General features: G+C 46.1%; 1 protein-coding gene across 2 annotated transcripts in view; it reads right to left on the bottom strand.

Moving 5' to 3' along the window:
* Positions 1-24,440, bottom strand: part of RBMS1 (RNA binding motif single stranded interacting protein 1) — a 190,544-nt gene that overhangs the window by 19,442 nt on the left and 146,662 nt on the right. For both annotated transcript variants that reach the window (XM_004703791.2, XM_004703792.2), the window contains 2 exons: positions 15,435-15,592; positions 13,487-13,566 (listed from right to left, as the gene is read on the bottom strand). In XM_004703791.2, coding sequence (XP_004703848.1) covers positions 13,487-13,566; positions 15,435-15,592 — 238 coding nt within the window. The remainder of the gene's footprint in view (positions 1-13,486; positions 13,567-15,434; positions 15,593-24,440) is intronic.

Genomic DNA, 24,440 nt, shown 5'->3' with positions numbered 1-24,440 from the left:
GACAAGCTAGGGTACACGGTTTTCGGCTGCCATGTGGCTATTTCGCCAGGATATGAGTTTTATCAATGGTGTCCTGCTTTACCAATGTTAAAATCTGGTCACCTTACCCTTTGGGTTTCTGAGCCTGTAACTCTTGACAGGAGTAGAAAGCCTCATCTTCCCGAGGAGTGGCAGCTGGTTTTGAACTGGCAGCCTGCAGTTAGCAGCCCAATGGGTAACCAAGCACAACACCCCGGGGCTCCGAAGGGAGATGAGAGTGCCCAGTGTTCCATGTGAAGCCACTGAAGTCTAACAGCTGTTTTTACCACCAAAATTTGCTGTTGTTTATTTACCAGCCAAAAAGTCTTGAGTCCCTCCTATGAGCCAGCTGTCGTGACGACGCTGGATGGGTAAGATAAGACACCTTGTTTTCAAGGGTCTGGAGTCTAATTGGGGTGGCAGCATACTCAATCTTAGGAAAAGCCACTTAATCATTCGGGTGTTCTTTTAAAAAAAAATCATTTTATTGGGGGCTTGTACAACTCTTATCACAATCCATCCATCCATTGTGTCAAGCACATTTGTTGCCCTCATCAGTCTCAAAATATTTGCTTTCTACTTAAGCCCTGGGGTATCAGCTCCTCATTTTCCTCCTTACTCCCCCCACCCCCATGAACCCTTGATAAATTATAGACTATTATTATTTTGTCATATCTTACACTGTCCGATGTCTCCCTTCACCCACTTTTCTGTTATCCTTTTCACAGAGAGGAGGTTATATGTAGATACTTGTAATCGGTTCCCCCATTTTATCCCATCTTCCGTCCACCCTGCCGGTATCGCTGCTCTCAGCACTGGTCCTGAAGGAATCATCTGTACCAGTGTACATCCTCTGGTCTAGCCAGATTTGTAAGGTAGAATTGGGATCATGATAGAGGGGAAGGCGGGGAAGAAGTATTTAGGAACTAGAGGAAAGTTTTATGTATCATCATTGCTACATTGTACCCTGACAGGCTCGTCTCCTCCCCTCAACCCTTCTGTAAGGGGATGTCCAGTTGTCTACAGATGGGCTTTGGGTCCCCACTCCGCACTACCTCTCATTCTCAATGACATATTTTGTTCTTTGATGCCTAATACCTTCGACACCTCATGATTGCACAGGCTGGTGTGCTTCTTTCATGTGGGCTTTGTTGCTTCTGAGCTAGATGGCCCCTTGTTTAACTTCTAGCCTTTAAGACCCCAGACACTATATCTTTTGATAGCTGGGCATCATCAGCTTTCTTCTCCACATTTGCTTATGCACCCGCTTTGTCTTCAGCGATTGTGTCAGGAAGGTGAGCACCATGGAATGCCAGTTTAATAGAACAAAGTGTTCTTGCGTTGAGGGCGTAGTTGAGTGGAGGCCCAATGTCCATCTGTGACCTTAACACTAAACCTATAAATATATGTACATAGATCTATTTCCCCATCATCAAAAAAGAGATGTTTTCTTTGAATAAAATTCCACCTGGAAGAAAAAGAAAATACTTCTAGTTGCTTTTGCAATGGCTTTTATATACACTTGGGTCATTGTATGAAAAAACTTATCCCTAAAAGTTAATGTTTACTTCAGGAAGCTTTGACCATGTGCCTCAGAAGAGCAAAGTGCTTGAAGAGTTGAAGAAATCTCTAGGCATTTTAAAAGGCAAAGGGGCCTCATTTACAGTGACTTATACCAGGAGGTCAAATAAGGGTTCATGATTCGTTATATTTTTAGATGAAAAAACAAACATATCCGTATGACAGCTAATGAATGTTTAATTTTGCATGGGCTTGTCACAAAATGAAATCATCAGATGATGGGCATCTCTCGTGGCACAAAACCAAGCCACTTGGCTTTTTGGTGCCAAGGGGTTTCCGCTGGAAACCTTAGGGGCTTTATGCGACGGCGTTAGCTTCATCTACGGGATGGCCAGTGCAGGCCGCCTCCTTGATGGGCTTTCAGAAGAGAGATACCGATGATCACTGCGCTGCCATGAATCCTAATTAGGTGACTGTGAGCAATCAGTTAGTTTGTATATTTTAACTTTAGTAGCAAACAGCCTATTCATATGTTCAACATGGTCTCTGGATTGGCAAGTCTTCACTGCATAGTGCAAAACAGCAATGGCAAAAAGCTCCAAGTGATTTGTGACTTCCAATAAATGGCCATATTAAAACTGTACAAAACAATATAAAATTGCCCCTTATTAATTGATCTTTGTGAAACATGTCATGTATTTTAGGCTAATGCAGCTTTTTTTTCTTTTTTGTGAGACAATGAGACAGTGAGAGTCAGTGAGTCACTGACTGAGGCAGTGAAAGCGTGAGAGAGTGTGTGTGTGTGGCAGTGAGAGAGTAATACAGCTTTTAGGTCTGTCCTCCGGAGCTGTCCTCCATATTATCCACCCCCCCAAAAAATGTTTGTTCATCCGAACCATCGGCAAATGTGTCCTCAAAGACTTGACAATTGTTAAAAACATGGGGCATCGGTTGAAAGTCCTAGAAAGCATCACAGATGCAAACACCGATCTAATATTTTTTAGCCTCTCCTAAGAGCCATCTCAGGGGTCTTTGGGTGGTGCAAACAAGCAAGCACTTGAAGGGTGGTGGTTTGAACCCACTTACAGACACCTCGGAAAGCAGGCCTTGCGAGTGGCAGGGGTCAGAGCTTTGAGAGCCCGAGAGAGCAGTTCTACTCTGCACACCTGGGGTCACCATGAGGTAGAGCCAACTCAACGGCAACCGAGAACCATCCCAGGAAATCACATGACTAGGCTGCTAATTTGCCCTCAGTGGGGCTTTACCAGTGGGTGACCTTTTCACAAATGCCAATTTCCTGGTGCGATCGATCCCTCTTAACAGCTTAACAACCTGCTGGGAGGGTGCCTGAGCAGACTTAGTGCGCACCTCTACCAAGTATCTCCCTTCCACACGTTCTTGAGCACAAACTTTAGATCAAATGCTTTTGTTTGTAGTTATCCCCCAAATCACCCCAGGAAGGACTGTGGCACTGAGGTCCCGCTCACAGATGTAATAAAGGGGCGCAGGGGAACCAGCCTTCTCCAGTTTCTAACCAAGGGCACCCGTTCCTCGCTGTGTTCTCCCAGTCAGAGGCTGGCAGCGGGAGAGATTGCAACTTCAAACACCCACTTTTCTCACGCCGCAGTATTTTACCCTCATCAACATTTTGCAAAACATACACTATCCTTGATAAGATGCTCTCCCACCAGCTTGGAACACTGGACCACACAGCAACTGGACTTGGCTTTGTTTTCTTACAATGTTGGCTCCTTTTAATAATGTCTGTTAACTAGCAACAAGGTCCATTTTCTACAGTCAGGGACTATGGAGGGTACTTCGTTAAGAAAAAAATTCGGATCCAGGAAATATTGTCTGTGCTTGGTGCATAACATCATTTCCTCCTTTAACTCCCTTTTGTTTCTACATAACTGCGCACCTATTTAATCACCACACACAGCTGTAGCATCTACACGCAGACGCTCTCTGTCCCGCACCTGTCTGCTCCCCTGTGGACTTTCCTCCTGCCCCTAACCTTGTGGAGGGTCTCCACCTCCCACTCAGCTTGTGGGAAGGGGACTGGTAAAGCTTGCAATACATGCCCGTGTTACTGTCACTTCTAATGGGTTTGGTTTAGATTCCTATTGGAATTCTTCCACTGTTACTGTCTACCTCACCAAAGAAGGGTGGCGTGTTGATACAATAAGAACAATATTAACTAAGGTGAAATTGATGGATCTATGTCACGCAACAGTCCACCATACAAGTACACACTTGCACACACAAATCTACATTCGTGAAGACAGGGTGAGTCCTCTTCTTCCACCATTTACACTGACATATTGTTACAAAATCTTTTCATTTGAGAAGAAATCTCAGATATTTTTATCTTTTTTGCCAAATGTATAATTTACACGGTCAGTGTAGCTGTGGGCCTTCTTTCTCTCTCGATCCCAGGCCCTCCCATAAATAGTACAGAGGTTAGAACAATGGCTTTGAAATTTGGCTCAGTCAGCTCGTGACTAGATAAACCATTTAACATTTCTGATCTAAGAAGTTGTGAAATGGGATTATAAATAGTTTCTACTTCAAAAGACTATTAAGATGAACACAGAGAGTACTTACAATAGCTCAATCAATCTGAACTCATTGCTGCGGAGCTGATTTCCACCCATTGAGACCCTGAAGGACAGAGGAGAAGTACCCCACAGGGTTTCCAAAGCTGTAGTCCATTCAACAACAGACTGCCACACGGTTCTCCCATGGAGCATTTATTCTGAGGGCTGTCCTGAGCTGGCTGCTGCCTTGCTTTCTCAGAGAATGGTGTTCAAGTTGCAGTGTTGGATGACACCACTGGCAGATGCCTTTTCAAAAACCATTTCACAGCGACACCCACATCTTCTACTCAAGAGCCTCGGAGTTTCTATTAAAATTGTCCTCTACCACTGACTGCCCTTCCTTGGCAGAACCTTAGAGGGCAAGGGAGTGACCCTTACTGCCTGCAGGCAGTCCCACCACAGCACTCCCAGCAAAAAGAGTGAAAACCTGGCCTGTATTGGGCTGTGGCTATGGGTCCCTGCTCTCCGTTTCTGTGAGTCTGGCGTGGGCAGCATAGCCCTTGTCCAACTGACCACCTCAGAATGCTTCAGCAAATTCCTTTTCACAGCATTGATTCCTCCCTAAAAGAGCCACCCTGGGAGGGTGTGTGTCAATAATGCCTGCACTTAGGCTCCATTCTCCTGACTGTATGAACCGAGTAAGGGAGAACTGAGCAGATCCTGAAGCCAAAGGTGTGATCACATTGTCCTAAAAGGACCAGGCCGCCATACAGTTCTGCAAGTATTTCTTTCGCCAGAGAACTGCCAACAGTCTGCTTTTACAGAGTAATGATGCTTAAGACAAACATTAAGTGAGCAAAATGGGCAATAACAAATCTCCGAAAAATTGCTAGGCTTTCTTCCTAGAGTCATAATTTTTCCTTTAAACATTATGTTTTCTGCCTCCTGGCACACAGCAGTGTCCTAATAATATTACCTGCACAAAGGGAGTGATTCAATGGGATAAGACCAGTTTGCAAGCTTTGCTGGGTACATACCCAATCTGAAAAGTCAGAGAGCACAAAAAGCAGATGTACAAGAAGCTGAAGTCTATGGAGGGAGCTAAGCCAAGCCAAGCCCAACCAAACTCACTGCCATCTAGTGGGTTCTGACCAACACTAACCCTACACAACAGAGCAGAACTGTCCTTCTGCATTTCCAAAGTTTCTTTAGGGGAGCAAAAAGCATCTTCGCCTGCGGAGCGACTGGTAACCCTGAAGTCAGGAGCCCAGTGCACCACCCACTACACCACCGGGGCTCCTGTGGGGGTTTCCAACGGTCCCCGATGTTCTTCACTGAAGATGCTTATGACACATACAATCTTTGGGTGACACCAGGAATCAAACTCAATTCACAAACCCAGGGACTAGACACACTTTCTTTTTTAACTTTATGCCTAAAGCACACAAGGCCTTCCTCAGATGTCCTCATCATTAATACCTTGGAGGAGTAGAGAGAGAAATGATGGCCACAGTGTCTCCTGGAGCACTGAAGACACTGTTGGCCTTTGGGCATCTGGGTAGGCGTCTCTGATAGACACAAGACAGCGGTGTGGGGCAGGCAGCACACCGGGCTGTTTGCAGAGCTAGGGCAGTTCCAGCCCATGTGCCCTGTGCACGGCTTACTCAGTGGCGACATGCTTGCCCAAGGAGGTACTCTGACAGGTCTTTTTAGATGAATCTTTGAATCACGACCATATGTCACCATGGACAGGGCTCCTGATTTGGATATTGGCTCTAGGAAACTAACACTCCCCAACCTTCATTTCTAACTTTCATGCTGGCGGAAACCATCACCTTTATTGAGCACATAAAATATGCTGAGAGAGAACTTCTTTGTGGAATGCACCTAGATTGCTTCACAAAGAAGTCCCTGGTGCCTTTATGTTGGTGGGGGTGGGGTGGCACAGAGGGCTTCAAAGCAAATCTGATTTACTGAAAAGGAGTTAGCATGTAAAACTAGGGCAAATCCAAATACACGGCAATACTAAGATGTCATCAAGGGACAGGGGAAAGGATGGGTTCATGGGGAATGATAGATAAGGTCTTACAAATATTTTTTCCAACAAACTATTAGGTAAAAGGGTGCTTCATGTGAAAAAAACAGTAACACCAAAACCCAAACTCACTGCCATTGATTCTGACTCATGGAGGCCCCATCGGGCAGGGTAGAACTGTCCCTGTGGGTTTGCAAGACTGTGACAGTTTGCGGGAGCACCCAGCCTCATCTTTCTCCCGTGCAGCTCAGACAAGTGATTGCCTTAAACAACTGCTAAGTGATGCATTCAGTTTTTATAGAATTATATACATACATACATACATGTATTATATTGTACTCCATGTCCCTGGCCAGGATGGGTCTGGGTGGGGTGGGGGGCAGCCACACCACCCTGGCATGAAGGGTGTGTATCTTAGCAAGAGGGGTGGCATCGGAAAACAGGGTCAACTCACGTGCATAGAGGATCTCCTTCCACTCATCGGTCCACTGACTTCCTTAGGCATGCCACAGTTAGGAGAGCCCAAGACATCGTTTGGTTCGGTAATTTTCGAAACTGACTTTTTGGGGAGACTGTGTCTACTGTCGGCCATCGGCTCCTTTTCTGTACTTGGCTGAATGTCACAGCCCTGCAAACCGCGAGTCGTGCAAGAACCTGAGTACTTTGACAGAATCCAAGCCAGAGGCTTCGAATGCCAGCCACGCAACTGCATCACTACATAAGCCATCCTCTGACTGTACTTCAAAATGTTTTGTCTGCTTGGCAATGGACTTGCACATTAAAGTGGAAGCTCGTTCCATCTACCCAGGCATGACAATACGTTTTATTGATTTATTTTTAATCTGGTTCTGCCAGAAACCATCATCCGCTCAATGCGGACGAACTGATGGTGTGGAGTCGTGGGTCATGCAGGGAATCCGAGGTCAGAGAACAGGATCAAATGACAGTGTTAGTGCTATATTAGGTGAATTCAAAATCTAGAGACATTACAAGCCTTTTCAAATGCTATTGTGAACTTATATTTGAGAAAAGTTGAGTTCATCGGAGCCACATCATATATTCTAAACTCATGCCTAAGGGCTCTTCAAGCGCACTCACATGCAAAGAGGTATCCATAAAGGTCCTGAAAACAGCCATGACTATTGTGATGAGCTCTATGTACCAAGTGCTCTTGAAGCTACTTGGCAGCATCTCCTGCTATCCGGTGAAGGACGGCTGTCTCTATGTAGCACACACGTTCAAAAACACAGCCCCGAGGTACAGTCGGGGAGGGGAGGTCAAGGGGCGCAGGTATCAAGGAGTTCAAGAAGGAAGAGAAGGTTTTGAAGCTGATTATGGAAGCAACTGCACCTTACTGCCTGACGCGATTGATACGGTTCTTCTCTAGATTAGCTCCCAATAAAATGATTTAGAGAAAAAAAACGAGCCCATGTCCTCAAAGAACTTATAATCTAGTTGAGTACCAGTACTAACACACCGATCATTAAACACCAGAAAATGGACAACGATGTGAGAACTGATTTAGGACAAAGAAAACTGACTGACTTCGACTTCCAGGTGTGCTCGCCACGGTAGGATGCTCTGTGCAGGGAAATGCGTAGGAGGGTCCTCTGCTGGCTGTGCAGGAGCAGAGAATCTCGCCATCATTCACTCGAGGCTGGGAAAGCACAGTCGCTTTCCCCTTGCATGAGTGTGACCCGTGAGCCTGCTTCCAAGAACACGGGGAAAGACCAAACCAGCAAGCTCTCAGGAGACACGAAGGAAAGAGCAGTCCTGACATGGACTTCATTCAGAGAACTGGCAGATCCTCTCTCAGACCACTGTGAGATACAAACAAATAAACTCCCCGCACGCCGTCCCCCCCGCCCCATCTCACTTCCCCTGGCCCCTTTCTCAGACTTTCTCTGTTGCATGAGAAAACACTGAGACCACAAGTACATGGCTGACAGATCCTCAGAGGGGCTGACGATGCAAGGGGCAAGCGAAGAAAACATCAAGGGTCTTATGGACTGCTCTCGACCCCCATGAAGCTATGCGGACACCCTAACACCACCCCACCCCCAAGCTGGTGAAGGCGCCCCTATTTAGAAATAAGGTCTCTGAAGATGTCATTAGCTGGGTGAGTATAAGGGCATGCTGGAGCAGGGTGAGTCTTCACCCTTTAGACCAATGTCCTTAAAAAGACACAGGCCCAGAGGCAGAGGGAAGGCACCGATGACAAGGTCAAGACAAGATCGCGACAAGCCGGGAAACACCAGAGCTACCAGAAACCCAGAGAGAGGCGAGGGACAGAGTTTCCCTCCAAACCCTTGGGGATCAACCCAGGTAACACCCTGATCTTGGATTCCCAGCCTCCAGAATTATGAGACCATGAGGCTTTGTTCTTATTAAGCCGCCCGCCCAACTGGTGCTATTTCGTGAGGGCAGCACTCGGAAATTCATACCAGGGGTCAACTGTGCACAGGTGTTAAATCAAGACCGGCAGGGGCGGGTTTACAAAAGGCTCCAGGGTCTGGGAGGGTTCCCTTGTCTTTAGGCGGCTGAAGGTTCAAACAATTCCTTTCTTTTCCTTTTCTCTCGACTCAAGTGTTGTGGATGGGAAAACAGATACAACGAAATGAAAACACACAAACAGGTGTAATTTTCATTTCAATTTCAGGTCTACTTCTCGGTCTCATAGTTTATGCTCCCACCACATGAGGGAGAGGGCTTCCGAGGATGTGGAAGGTTCTGTGAGCTTTGAATTCCGTTTTCCCACACACTTTTTGAAGCGCCCACCTATGCCTGTAGACACCTGGGCCTCACAGACAGTCACACAAACCACAAGCTGTTGGGGCTACCACTGTACTGCTACAGGATCGCAGTGCTGCTATCACACACAGTGATCTGGTATTTTCTCTAAGAAATGAGGCGCAACTGAATGCAGAAGATTAAAGTGCCTCCCCATTCATAATTACGGTCCTTGAGTCAATGCGAGAAACGCGGGGCTACAGAGTATATCCAAACTTGGTTCACATGAACAGCCGTGAAGAAACTGTTCCCGCCAAGGACGAGTGAAAGACATGATCTCAGAAGACCTCAATGCTTGCCTGTCTTCTGTGTCAAAGCCGGGGCCCACATTGTGTGGGACTTAGAAAAGGCTAGTCACAGAAGCGGTGTCAGACCTTTCATGTTATTCATAAAATTCCATTCAGTGAATCTGTATCTTTCAGTGTTATCCATTTTTACATAGAAAAAGTGGTATTGGAAGAAGCACACCAGCCTGTGTGATCACAAGGTGTAGAAAGGATCAGGGATCAAAGAACAAAAAATCATATCATTGTGAATGAGGGGGAGTGCGGAGTGGGGACCCAAAACCCATCGGTAGGCAACTTATGGAAGGGCCATGGGGAGGAGACGAGCCAGTCAGGGTGCAGTGTAGCAACGATGAAAAATACAATTTTCCTCTAGTTCCTAAATGCCCCCCCTCCCTCACCCCGGCATGATCCCAATGCTACCTTACTAATCCAGCTGGACCAGAGGTGAGAGTGGCGATACTGGAGGGTGGAGGGAGGGTGGGGTGGAAAGGGGGACCGATTATAAGGATCTACCTATAACCTCCTCCCTGGGGGACAGACAACAGAAAATTGGGTGAAGGGAGATGTCGGACAGTGTAAGATATGACAAAATTATCAAGGGTCCATGAGGGAGGAGGAGGGGGGAGGGAGGGGGGAAATGAGGAGCTGATGCCAGGGGCTTAAGTGGAGAGCAAATGTTTTGAGAATGATGAGGGCAATGAATGTACAAATGTGCTTTACACAATTGATGTATGTATGGATTGTGCTAAGAGTTGTATGAGCCCCTAATAACATGATTTTAAAAAATGGTATTGGGACAAATAAGTGTGTTGGCAAATAGGCCTCTATTCTTCTTCTTCTCGGTCTGATACCAACTATTCACTTGAGAAACTCTTTGCTTCCCTCACTCAGCGACAACCCTAAGTGGTCCTGGGATACTGTGGAAGTTATATAATCTCTTTACAACTTGAACGAAGGGGTGGAATCTAGCCTGTCAATCAGGTCACAGCATGATAACCTCATTTGGAAGCCACTGGGGGCCAGACTCACTCTCTCTGCCTTCCCTTCCCTCTGAGTTGAGACACTCAGAGAGCTGGAGGAGACCCGTGGAGACCTGTGCCAGTGCTGAGATGCTTCCACTGTCACTGGATGCACAATATCTACCCACTGGCCTGTGATATTTCTGCATTCGGCATCACTGTATGTGCTGTGTGAGTCTAAAGAGGAATTTATGGACTAGTATGAGACATATAGGCTAATATCGGACCCGGGGGCTTACCAAGAACGGCTGATTTGGATACAGCCTGAGACACAGAACCAGAAAGGTACTAAGTGGGCTCACAGCGACCCTACAGGATAGGGAAGCACTGTCCCCGCGAGTTCCCGAGACGGCAACTGTTGAGTGAAGGCGAAAGCCTCATCTTTCTCCTGCAGAGCTGCTGGTAGTTTCAAACTGCCAACCTTGCAGTTGAGTTGCAGCTCCACAAGTACCTGCTCTACCACTAGGGCTCCTCATCGAAACGCTCAGAGGACTGACAGGACCAGGGACAGGGTGGGGCGGGAGGGGAAGAGAAAGGAAAGCACGTGCTCTTCTCTGTTCCCTGCTGTAAGTCTCAGTGCTGTCCTCTGCCTGCACTCTGCTCCCCACCCACGTAAACGGAAGGACTTTCTAAACCTGGAACTTTCTGTCTGCTGGCAAGCCATATGCTAGTGGCCAACTGCACCCAGACAGCAGGGTTTTAAAGGTACGGAAGGCTCTGGAAGCCACGCGCAAGGAGGCACAGAGAGATGAAGCAGCCTAACATGCTTGAGACCCCATCGGCAGTTTAGTTTTGGAGGAAGACAGAAGTGAGGCAAGGAATGGAGGAGGACAGTGTCGAAGGGGTAGGCAAGGCTGCTGGCAGCCTACAATGTCAGACATACTAGGACATTCTAGGTTTTTCATTTGATGGAGAGTCTCTTATGCAATTTTGCAGTAAGTGAAGAAGCCTATGTTTTATCCAACTCTCTCTGGCTACAACCAAGAAGGGTACACATTTGACAGAAGTAAGGTAAGAGTTGACAGGTAACAAACTAGGCAATGGTAGGAGGGATGGAGAGGGTCGATTCTAGAACATTTTAGAAAAAAATTCAGGAATTTGCATATGAGAAATGAGCAATACTGGGAGGGAGGGAGGGCACCCAGAATTACTGAGTTTTTGGTTGCCCGAGTAGATCCTGGCCCACTAACAGAGACAAGGGAAACTGGAAAAGGAGCAGGATTAGAGTTGGAGAGAGACTGATGGAGATTTGGAGAGGATGAATGAGATGACTGAGGCCAGGTATCCAGAAACTTGGGGGTTGGGGGGCAGGGGGAAAATTCAGCATGACAGCTGACTGAGAGTCATCTGAATATGCTGTTGTTGTTAGCTGCTGTAGTGTTGACCACCCACCCAACTCACGGTGACCACATACACAGTGGGACGAGGACTGTCTCATCTATGGGGTTTTCACTGGCTGACTTTTAGAGGTAGATTCTCAGCCTTATCTGCTAGTCCACCTCAGTCTGGAAGCTCCACTGAAATCTCTTTCAGTGTCATAGCAGCATGTAAGCCTCCCCTGGCTACATTTGTGATGTGCTGGCCAGGAATCTAATCCAGGTCTCCTGCACAGAAGGAGAGAATTTTACCATGGAACTCCCACTGCCCTGCACTTGCATATAAGCAAGACATCAAAACATTGAGAGGGAGCAAATCTATCAGAATGATAAGCCAACAATGGAATAGACAGAAGACACAAGATCACTGAAGAGAAGACAAGAGAGACAGGCGTAAGAGAAGCCAGGGGAGGAGGATGTTTCCAGGAGTGGAACAGCAGTACCCGAGAGCAGACACAAAACATGCGGGGATGGGAGGGCCTTGGAGGGGAGCTTACCAATGGGATTCCAATCACACACTACCCCAAAAAGTCAGATCGGAGAGAGTTGAGATGCGAGTGGGAAGTGAGAAAATAGAAATGACGCCTTTGAAATGTTTTTGTGAGAAGAGAGAGAGATACAGAGGGGCTTGGCTTTAGGATGGGATGGATCTGAAAGATCTAAACATCTGGTACTTTTCCCTAGAAAATTATTTACCTGGAAGTTACTGGCACAAAGCACTTCCTGGTTTTACTCACTGTATTTTTTTTTGCGATTGAAAAATATCACTATTGTAGTGACATTCACCATTTTTGTCCCTATTGTTAATTTGTGCATTTTCGCTTGCTTCCCCAAATCAATCTTGCCCATGAAACTAAAAGATATTGGATTTGTTGGCCAAAAATGGAAAACAGATAAACGTGAGAGAAACAGAAATTATAGGAGGAGTGGATAACTGGCAGATCCAGGCCCCAGCTTTGAATGCCTTGTCCTTGAGGGAGGTAAGAATGGATAGAAAAGTGTAGACTTCCTTGTTGGCAAAGAACAGAGAGCTGAGGGGTTTCTGCCCGGAGATGCCCATTCATCAAGCAGGAAGCGAAGCCATCGGCCGGGCAGGGGACTGGATTGGCTGAGGAAAATTGAGAATTATTGTGATGGAAGGCTGAAGAAGTGGATGAGAGTAACCAAGTGCCCGGGCTGGTCACACTGGAGATACTCAATTTGGGGTGACATCAATCCCTACCTGCCTGGGTGTTACAGGAACAGAGAAAGGGAATTGCTTCAAAGGAGAGGCTCCTAAAATGTTTGAACAGCCAGACAGCTCCTTACTACATTAATATTTACATATCCAATGCCTGGGGAAAGGTGAATCTTTAGGCCTTACGTGTACAGCCCCCAATCTTTTTAAAAAAAGAATTGTATCATTGCTCTTTATATTAGATGTAAGAGTAAGGTGACCAGACGTCCCACTTCTGGCGTTTTAAAAAAAGTCCTGATTTTTGGAAAGAATGCACGACAAGCTAGGGTATACAGTTTTCAGCTGCCATGTGGCTATTTCGCCAGGATATGAGTTTTATCAATGGTGTCCCGCTTTACCAATGTTAAAATCTGGTCACCTTATGTAAGAGCCATCGTGTGATGAAGTTAAACAACAGACATTCTACATCAAACAAAACGGCAAGTCCAAGTTCACTGCTATGCAGTTGATAACAAATAGCAGTGACCGCATAGGACCGAGAACTGCTGCACAGGGCGTCCACGCCTGTTCGTGTTACGGAAGCTGACTGCCGTTACCTTTTCTCCCGTGCAGCCGTGGTGGGTTCAAACGGCCATGCTGCTAGAGAGCAGCCTCTTGCTTAAGCACTGGGTAACAGGCTCCGCAATACATGAAACACTACAGGTATATCTCAGATAAATAACATACCGGAAACTCCTGGTGGCGTCTTAATGAATTTTCCATTAAAATGACCGATAACAGCTTCGCATTTTTCTGTCGATTCCATCCTATTTACACATAAAAATAGAAACTTGTAAATATTTAGAGGTCTCTAAGTTTTCACTTTGTTCTGTACATGTGAACACACATGCCACCTAGCCACAAGGTGACCATGATAAGAAAAAGTTGGTCTATCGGACCTTCTAGATAATCATTGATTTTGAACTTTTATAGTAAAATGATAATAGACAATCCCCAAATACCTTCCAAATTGTATAGATTCCACGATATTTCCATTATATCCAGCATATTCCATATCAAGTATATCAAATATTTATTTGAATTGTTGGAAAACTGATAATCAATATGCAGTAACTTAGTTAATTGTGGTACTAAAACAGTAATAGTTGAAAATACTGCTTAGTTGCTCCTCCCTAGAATTTTTACAGTTATAAAATGATCTCTGGTTTTCTATATTCCGGCAAAGACACATCTTAACATCAAGATAAGAATTAGTGTTAATCAGAGGGTGTGCCTGCTGCTTTTTCATACTTGCCTCGGGTTTCATATTAATTAAATCCGTGAAGTCAGTTGTGCACCGTCTCTGTCACATGAGAAACATTCCAGGGTGCTGAATGACTGACTTCGTTTTCTTCCATGAAAGACATCTTGGGTGATTTACTCTAAATGCAATACAGTCTTGGACTAACCAGAGAATGACTTTCATTTTCATGGGAAGCAGTAGGATTCATCAGCACGAGGATTTTATTGGGTTCTATCTTTGGAGCTAAAGACGGTATCAGCTGACCTTCCTGTCAGAAGAAGGCCCAGAGAGGTCAGGAGGTTAGGCAGACACTTTCAGTCTATCACCTGGATTCTTTGAAGCCAATGATGTGGACCTCGGAGACGTGGGCCTTGGTAACTTACTACCTGCAGCATATTTTTTGTTTTTATTATACAATCATCTGACTTAATAGAAGCAGTAATGGCCCGAGAGCTGGAAGAACCATCATTCGCTCATTACTTGTCATCCAGATGACAACTGAAAAGTCCGTCTTTTCCCCAATTTCCTCAAATGTTGAAAGCAATGCTTCGAAGACATCATAGGGCCATGGTAGATGGGATCATCAGCCAATGGGTTAATATGCATGACAGTAAAATGTCAACAGGTTTTCCCTCCAGAATCAAAGTTAATCCCTGAGCACATACAGACATGGCCTGTTACTGCCAGTGTCAACAAGCAATAAGCTTGTGTGTGAACTTCAGGGTTAAAGTTTTGCCACAAATGAAAACTCCACCGGTTTATTTATTATTTTTTTCTTTTCTTTAGAAACCAACCGCACTGGAGTATTTTTTCCTTGCTGGGGAGGGAGGGACACAAATAGATGGAAGGTATGAGGGAGTTTCAGCCGTATCTTTTAAAAAAGAGACAAATGTGGAACAAAAACTGTGAAGTGCTACTATTTGTTCAATGTATGCGGTGGATACGCCAGATATCATATTATTGACTTACTTTTCTGAGTGCTTCCATAAAAATGCCAATTAATGGATTTAATTGGTGGTGAATCAAATTTTCATCCAATGAGGGAAAACAACAACAACAAAACAGAGCAACTTAGTTATGAGAATTATGGGCCTGACGGGGGTTTTGAAGGAGATACAGGCATCCTGAATGAATTAACACCCACTTTCGGAACTATTGCTCATGTGATGTTTCCTTGCTGTGAGCCACCAGACATTCAGTATGCTCAAGTTCAAGAATCCTTAATGGATTTCCAAAAGACTTGCGAGAATGTAAGCCAATTAAGGTTCTTGGTGCAACTAGCTACCATAACCTTGGCTTAAAGTCTCTTCTTGCTCATTTCCTATTTTCTAGAAGAACTAGCAAAGCTATTCTTGACATTAAAAGTGGGGACGGGGGAGACAATGTACTTACCTAGCAAAGCCAACACCACGACTTGTACCACTGGAATCACGTAGTATCCTTGTAGAAATAACTTGTCCAAATGGTTTGAGCATATTTTCAAGCTCCTGCTCATCCATGGACAGTGGTAAATTAGAAATATACAGGTTGGTAGGGTCTTGTTCCTGTTGCTAAAACAGAATGGAGAATTGCCCGTTAATTTCCAACAGATGGTGAGGCATTTCTAAGACGAGTAGTATTTAATATCAACAGGGCTCTTTGAACAAAGCCACCCTCTTTCTATGGGCCCCTTTAAAGTGCTACCTCGTGAGATTATGGGAACCTCAAAGCACCGTGATCACCTTGGCCACGTGCAAGAAGTGTCAGAAACTTGGGCAATCTGTGCAGGCCAGCTATGGTCCCAGCGAGCCCTGCTTAGCAGGCTTTGGAAGTTCACTACTGGCAGGCACTGCTGCGCTGGGCCCAAACTCTCAGCTGCGTTCCCCAAAATAACCAACCTCTCCTCCACTGCTATTTTTAGGTGCCCCTTTCAAGTCCACGGTCACACGGGACATTATAACTGCTAGTAACGCAACTTAGACACATGAAGAAGGATACTGAACAAGTCATCTAGAGTCCAAAAGGTGGGGTTCCCCCTAAAGTCTTTCAACTCTGCTCTATAGCTGAGGTCTCATGACTTCTCTATTGTGATAACCAAAGGAAAACGACAGTTTTTAAATTAGCCACAACAAGACATTTTAAAGGCATGTAAAATGACGAACTCTGGACAGAACGGAGTTTGAATGTAGGCATTCAAAAGATGGAGTTCAGTACAAAGGGGGTAGGGTGGGGCGCTAAATCTTTGCCACCTAAAGGTGGATCCAGGAACCCACTTAGGAATCCAATTATCTTGGAACCTGTTAGAAATACTGAATTCTCAGGCTCTGCACCAGACCCACAGAATCAGAAACACTGCTTTAGTGATATTGTCAGGGGACTGTGTGCACATGAGTTTGAGTCCTTGTCCACTACCTTATCTCAGATCATTCCCACCCACGCTTCCACTGCTGAGGGAGAATCAGCTGGAACCAAAGATAAAGAAAAGGCCTAAGAACTTATAAATATATTTATTATAACTGCCAACCATATTTACTAAGAATGCAGTGTTAAATTCATCCAGAAAAAAAGTTTATAGGATGCCTGGAATAATTTCTGCCCAAGTCAAAATTCATCTCTGCAAATCTGAGATCGGGATGACCTTAAATGAGTTTAAAACCTGAATTCTTCAGCCCTAACCAATATATGTAGTCCAACTATATATACATTCAACTGTACAAGATTATGATTTTTCTCTAATAAGCACCAACAGTAAGGCTATTAAGTGCTATTTTGGCTACAGGTAACACACGGAGGGCTCATTTTCACATTCTGTATTACAAAAATGCATAGCACTTTACAAATGTATGTGAAGCATACACATGTGTGCATTTGTATCAAGAGCCGACCTTCAAGAATCAAACCTCTCGTTCTGTAGAATCTGCAGGCAAGAGAGAACACCCTGGCACGCCGTTCTGCCTGGCTGCTGTTGGGGTGGCTGGCTCGCAGTGACCCAGGGGTCAGAGGAGCACGGTGCTCCGGAGTGCTTTCCATCCCAGACTGTTAGGAGGTCGCGCTTAAACCTCCTGCTGCTTAGCAGCCAAGGGTCTCAAAAGGGGAAGACAAGTTCTGGAGCTCTTGAAGACTACAGTTATGAAAGAATGGACGCTAGATGGCCACGTCCCTACAATGTCCTCATTCTGATACAGAGGAAAGCAGCACAGAGCAATGCCAAAGGCCCAGAGCAGCGGCTTCCAGCTCAAGTGCCCTGTCTCCTCCGGCATGAAGCCGGGGTTGACTCTCAGAAAATTCAGAGATTTCAAATGCTCACTCAGAAGCTGAATAACCACCCTCCATGAACCCTTGACAGGCTGAAGACAATGCCAATATCCCTGCGCTCAGCCGAAAAATTAGACCTGTTCAGTGCAGTAATAATGCCAATTATGCTGAGCAAAACCTATCAATGATTAAGAGGTCTCTTCAAAGTATGATCATGGTAAAATGACTGGCTTAATGGCCACAGCACATGAACAGCTAAAATGCTTCCAGATAGAGAGGGATGAGCAATAAAAAAGGGCCTTTAAGTTTTCAAAGTCTCCCCACTCTTCAAAGGTAGGGTGAGAAGTCATCTTATCTCCTTTATTTCCACTTCATTCATTGCCTCCATCAACTTCACCCAATTAATTACGCAGCTTCTCCATTAGTCATCTCTTCTTGGCCCTGAAGCTTTGCTGGTATGCAAGCCAGCACTTGTCACAGCGCTGCCTCAGCCCACCACGCTCCTCCCTGAAGGGGAGCTCTGAGGGGCCCTGGGGCCTCTCACAGCCAGTGGGGCACCCACAGTTTGTCTTGTGCACCCCAGACTGCTCTTATGGGTTAATGTGCATATCCCTAAAATATGTCTCAGGAATTCCAAACCCCTGTATCTGTGCTTCTAATCCAATTTGGGATGGAGTTTTCTTTCTGTTAATGAAATAGTTCTGTTTTGATCTCTCGAGGTTAAGTGACAATAAACAGGAGAGAAAACGGATGGAGGCGGAAGAAAACAGATAGCATGCCTCATCAAGGGCACCACAGCCTCTGGACCAAACTCAAGCCACCAAGCTGTGATTGCAACTCCGAGCGATCTTGTGGGGTGAAGCAGAACTGCCCGTGTGGGTTTCTGAGATTGTAACTCTATTAGGGAACAGAAAGCCTCATCTTTCTCCTGTGTAGCAGCAGTTGGGATCGAACTGCTGACCTTGCAGTTAGCAGCCCGACACATAACCCCCTATGCTACCATGACTCCTATAGTCACCATAGAACCAGGGAATAAGTAAGAGCCTTCTTCCAGAGCCAATACCAATGTTTAGCCTCTTGAGGTGTGGAACAAGAACATTCTGTGTGTTACAGCCAGGTACTTGGAGCATTTCTGACAGAGCAGCACCTGATGGCTAGGACAGGGGTGATGCCCTCAGCTGCCAACTGCAAGTTAGAGGAGGGACGCCTCAGCCACCCCAAGGACAGAGACCAGGCAGGCGGCTGCGGGGATGATTGCAGCCTTGGGACACCTACGAGGCAGTCCCACTCTCGCTGACAGGGTAGTCAGGATTGGAATTGGCTTGGCAGCAAGGGGGCTTCCTCATAAAATAAGTAGGACTCGAGTCCTGCCTCCCAAACGTTTACAGAGACAGAAAACACTGGCGATGGATGTGATACTAGAACTGTGAATGAATCCCAATGGGACTCGATGATGAGAAGCAAGCTGTGTGTATTTATTTTGTTTTGAGAAACACATGTTAAGGAGAGGGCATGGTTTTGAGCTGAGGCTTGACACCAGACTGAAAGGCTGTCAGGAATTGAATTTTGTTGTTTCTGGAACCTTGCCCATTTACGAGGTACCCGCTGGCCACAGCAATAGGCTCAAACACAAAAGCTGTGAGGATGACCAAGGGCGGTAGGAGTTTTGTTCTGGGCTGCTGTGAGTTGGAACTGAAAAGGAGGGAGTGCTGTAGTGCTGTGGGCCAGGTGTCACGATGCTAACAGGAAGGTTGGCAGTTCAAACCCTCTAGCTGCATCGATGACGCAGACTGCTCCCCTGAAGAGTTACAGGCTCAGAGACCCTCTATGGCATCTTTGTGAGTCAAAACTGATGCCATGCGGATACGTTCCATGAAGCATCTGCAGACAAAGCCCATGGGAGTCTTGCCAGAGCTACAAAATCCCTTTGAAGTCCTATATTCAGTATTTAAAAAGCCATATAGATTTTGCAATCTATTTCCTACCTGGGTTTTTTAAAAATACAACAATGTTGCAGGCTCAATAGCTTCAGCTAAAATTGGTCTTCCAGCAAGGTAAGCAACTGACCCTGTGAGTCAGTGTCATTTGGTAGGTGAGGGGAAGGGGTAGGAAGCCGGAGCTGGTCGATTGCAGATCTGGGAGCCATACCCTTTTGGCAGCATAGGAGCCCGGGTGGTGTCGTGGTTACACATGGGGCTGATAACTGCAAGGTCAGCAGTTTGAGGCCATCAGCTTCTCTACAGGAGAAAGGGGAGGCTTTCTATTTGGAGTTACGGGCTGGAAAACTCACCGAGGCAGTTCTATCCTGTCCTGTAGGGTCGCTATGAGTTGGCATCGACTCGATGCAGTGAGTTTGGTTTTGGTGTTTTGGAAGCAGGGAAGTGATAGCTTCAAACTTATCTTGACTATAAAGTTGTCTGAATCATGCTTAGATTCAGAAGAAAGCTGGCAGCTCTGTGATTAAAAGGGCTTAACACATGCTCCGGATAAAGAGGGGGGATTCTTCAAAAGGTACCTAAGCAGCATATAATCGTCTCTATTTGGTGCTGGTGGCACGTGGTTACGAGGTAGGATGCTAACCACAAGTTCCGAACCACCAGTGGCGCTGTGCGAGAAAGAACAACTGTCTAATCCTGGAAGGAGTGACAGTCTCAGAAACCCAACGGGGCAGCGCTGCCTTGCCCCATCGGGTGGCTGTGGGTTGGAATTGACACAATGCTAGTGAGAGATTGCGAGGCAGTGCAATCTTTATGAACACCCACAGGAGATTTTTGTCACATGTGAAATTTGAGGGCTGACGATAGAGAGATAAGTACCTTCTCAATGTGTTTCAGCTGCTTCTATGATTAAAGAGCGTTCCCAGGTGGCACAAATGGTTTGCTCTGGGCTGTTAACCTAAAGATGAGCAGTGTGCACCCACCCAGGGTTACCGCAGGAAGAGCTGATTCCAGCCAAGAACACTATTGGGTGCATTGTCTCCGTAGCACACAGAGCCATTATAAGAGTTGGACTCGACTCAATGGCAACACGTTTCTCCCCGGGTTGACGATTCTAAGAGTGTGCACACAAGCATTACATACATGTCTTCAGTCAACTTGAAAGTTTACCGAGTGATGGAAAAAATAAAAGCACATTAAAAACTGCTAACATCAGAATCCTGAAACACACCGAGTTCTTAAACCGTTCTTTGCTAGGGGAGCGGAATGCAGCTTCAACACAGGGCACGGTCTCCTACGATGGTCAGGCATTTGCTTTCCAGAGTAACCACCGTACTTCATTGGGTTTCTCCATTTGGGAAGACTTGAATTGAGAATGCTATTTATCCTTCTTTACCAATGCTCCATCTTGCAAACATTTCCCACAAGGTTGCAATGACTACAAACTTAAAACAAACAACCGAAAAAAGAACAAGAAATGCTAAGCCCTGGCCATATAACTATCTGATCCCCAGTGTCCATGTGTTCTAATTATTACGCATTCAAAGCGATTGGAACGCATCGTACTTTTAAGTAACCTTGAATGAGAATAATTTAGTCATTTCATAATCTGTGTTAGGCCGACTCTGCTTATGACGTACAATGCCGTGTACAAAACCAAGCACACTGTAAATGACGGGGGTCCAAACAGACCATGCTAAGGGGCCCATGGGTCTCTTTCTGTCCCTGGGCCCAGAAGCTGTTCAATGGCTTCTCTAACAAGCAGAAAACTAGAGCCCACATTGGCTTGAGAGGGATAAACAGCTACCAATGTTCACTTTAGTGGGAAAGTGGGGGGCTCGGAGATCCTGAGTGAGCAAAGCACTCAGTCATCATCTGAAAGAAATGGACAAAACCTCCCTGAGCATTTGGACCAGTTCCTAAAATGCAAGAAAGGGACTTGGCAGGACAAGCAGACATCTGTTTTCTCTTGTACTGAACAGACTCAGTAACCAGCAGAGCTCTAGCAGCTTGTAGGCACACGGCTGCACACTGCTTGGAGCGTGGTGGACCTTTGTGTGTGGAAGGGGGACTGAATGCCCACTCAAGAGCTTGCCTCTTCACTGGGAGGTGGGAAAGTGCCAAGACTACCACCAGCCAAATAACATCAGATGGATGATCTGATGACCCCCAGCAGGCCTGAAGAGGTGCTGAAGGCTCCAGATGTCACCTTGCTTAACAGACATCACCAGGAATGATGAGGGCAGCTTTACATCTTTGAGACCACTTATTCTGGGGCTCCTTCTCTTGTCATAGTTTCTCGGTCAACATAAATAACAGCATTGGGCCTCTTAGGAGAAGGAAGAGCATGGGGAAAACTTTCTTTCATGTGAGGGCAGACAGTGAGAATGAAGGAGCGTGCTAAAACAGTATTTCACTGAGCTCTGTCCATATGAGTACCCTGATGAAATGAAGTCATGCTGTGGGACCCTGAAGAAATTCGTAACGCACAGGCGTGGCGGCATGCTGCCAGCTCTTGGAGTCTGCGCACTGTTCCTTTTTTTCTGTACATGATGTAGAAAGAGATCCTTTTTCCTCTCCAATTGACAGGATCAGGCCTCCTTCGGAGGTTTTTGAACAGTGCTCATTATCAACCCATGGGAAAGCTGGTGCTCGGTGAAGCACTGCTAGCAGGGCAGTCACACGGTGCCCATCTATCTACACTCAGTCTGGCATTGGCTAAGCCCATTCCAAAGACCCCTTCAAAAGAGCTTCTACTCAACACACTACATTGCTTACTACAACTGTAAATGATGGCCGGGTCAGCACTCCTGGTGCCACTGTAAATAAGGCCTCTGCTTCTGGCACAGGTTCTGAAAACTCTTCGCCTTTAAGCTCTGTTTCAGCACAGGGCACCAAAGAGTATATCAGCTCACCCCCATGTCCCAAAATGAGATGCGAGGTCACCTAAGGGAGCTTCCCTGGACTGCAGTTTAACTGACCACAGCCACCACCCGTCTATGAGACTGGAGAAAGGCTGAGAGCAAGCACTTTATTTGCAAAGACACGATGACCTGCTCTGAGTATCACAGTTTAGAGTGAATGATTCCCTACCACGTCCAGTCAAGCAAGAGGGGCTTCAACAAGCCTCTGTGGGCTTGCTAATGGGAGCAGACCTGAGCTGAGGAAGGGAGAAAGCGTTCAGTTCACGTGAGACTCAACACTCTGTCAACTAAACAGATTGGATGTTTAAATTACAGGCATCACGCATGTAACACCAGTGATCGGTTCCTGCAAAACCAGAGTATCTGTCATGAAAAGGTGAGCCAGGGGCCTATTCCCAGCTTCATTTTAAGTAGGAAAAGCACTATCTACTATGTCGGACTCGCAACCACAATTAAATTCACAAAATGAAAACTACACATGCACAAATCATGTGTGTGTACAGACACACACACACACACAATCAATGGTAATGCTGGAATGCAGGCTATCGAAACATTGCTTCCCACCAGCCAGATAATCGATCGCTCTGGTGCTTACCAGGTGGTTCTGGTCTGTGACATCTCTTGACACCATCAACTCCAGAGATGCAGGTCACGTTTGCTGACCTGACCCTAGACCAGTGTTTTCAAAGCTTTACCCAGGATTCTGCCACTCTACACACTGTGTTTGCACAGTGGTGCCGGCAAGGAATATTCCAAGTATTATGGACTGCTAAAAGGACAAACAAATCTGTCTTGGAAGGAGGATGGCCAGAGGGCTCCTTCGAGGCAAGGATGGCAAGGCTTCGCATGCGCTTTGGATAGGTTGTCAGGAGAGACCAGTTCCTGGAGAAGGGCAACATGTTCGGCAAAGCAGAGGGGCGGTGAAAGAGGAAGGCCCTCTGAACGATGGGCTGACATAGTCGCTACCACAATGGGCTTGAGTAGAGGAACCACTGTGAGGATGGTGCAGACGGGGCAGTGTTTTGTCGTGTAGTTGGGCACAGGGTCAGGTGCTTTGGGTCGGAACTAACCCAATGGCACCTAACAACAGCAGATGGGATTTGGCAGGTAACTTGTCATTCTTGCCATACAACCTCACATTTAAAATACTGTATTGCATTTGGATGATGTAAATGTAAGGTATTCAGAGGTATGTGTATTCCATGACATTTGAAAAGGTATGCTAACATGAAAAGCAAAAACCAAAACGTGAACTAGACAGACCTGTGATGAAAGAAATAGCTGAAGCTTTTCTCTTACCTGCGAGTGGCCAGAAAATGTATGGCACTTGCCCTGGATGTTCTCCGAGCAGGACGAAGTCTGGGTTTCGGGGAACGAGTTAGAATGGGGAGAACAGAGCTGGTTTCTGGTTGTGCCTTGAAAGCTCTGCTCCTATGCTAATAACATTGTTTATAGTGAAGAATTTCACATTCTATCACATCATCAAGCCAAGATGGTTACTGTATATTCACAATGCATATCTCTAAGCCTCAGAAATCCAACAATTCCACAGGGAATTGGCTACATACTTGAGGCTAGCGTTTCCCGAAGTGGGGGACACTGCAGCGGGGCGGGGGTGGCATCGAAACGATCCAGGTGAGCCGCAAAAGCAGATCCCTACGCTTTGTCCTGAATTACAGTCCAGGAGCCCAGGTGGTACCGTAGGTTACGTGGGCTGGCTGTTTGCCCATCACGAGCCACTCTGCAGGAAAATGGCGAGGCTTCCTCCGCCTATAAAGAACGGCGGTCTCAGACACCACGGGGCAGTTCTGCACTGTCCTACGGGGTTGCCGAGTCAGCACTGATTCCATGGTGCCGAGTGGTTTCCTCGTAGGCGAGAGTGCAAACGTTTCTAATGGCCAGGCGGCTGCTGAGCAATTTATTTTCTGAAAATGGGGCTGGTAGGTCAAGTAAGTTTGGGAACATATGCTGTAAACCATAAGCTTAAAATTATGTTGCTCAGAATTTAAAGTTTCTGCTTATTTTAACTTCTTTGGGGCTTAAGAACACCTAAAACAAGTCCAGCACAATCCAAAGCTGTAGAGACACTGAAAGTCAAGAGCGGCTTCAGAAAGATGGTCCCCTTTCCATTCATTCCTGAAACCTTTATTTACATCCCTGTGCCCCCCCCCCGTGAATTTCTATCTTGATAACTATAAGCCACCTGCCCTTCAGCCTCCTGCCTTCTATCATTTAGTCTTTTAACTTCTACAAACCGTCTTTCTGATGGAATGCGGCAAGCCTGTAAGGGTTGGATCAGG

The sequence above is a fragment of the Echinops telfairi genome, unplaced genomic scaffold (assembly GCF_000313985.2).
Source record: "Echinops telfairi isolate 266 unplaced genomic scaffold, ASM31398v2 ScPeMD7_4;HRSCAF=17, whole genome shotgun sequence".
In the NCBI taxonomy this organism is placed as follows: domain Eukaryota; kingdom Metazoa; phylum Chordata; class Mammalia; order Afrosoricida; family Tenrecidae; genus Echinops; species Echinops telfairi.
The sequence above is the reverse complement of the archived record's forward strand: the minus strand, read 5'-3'. Positions and strand labels throughout refer to the sequence as shown.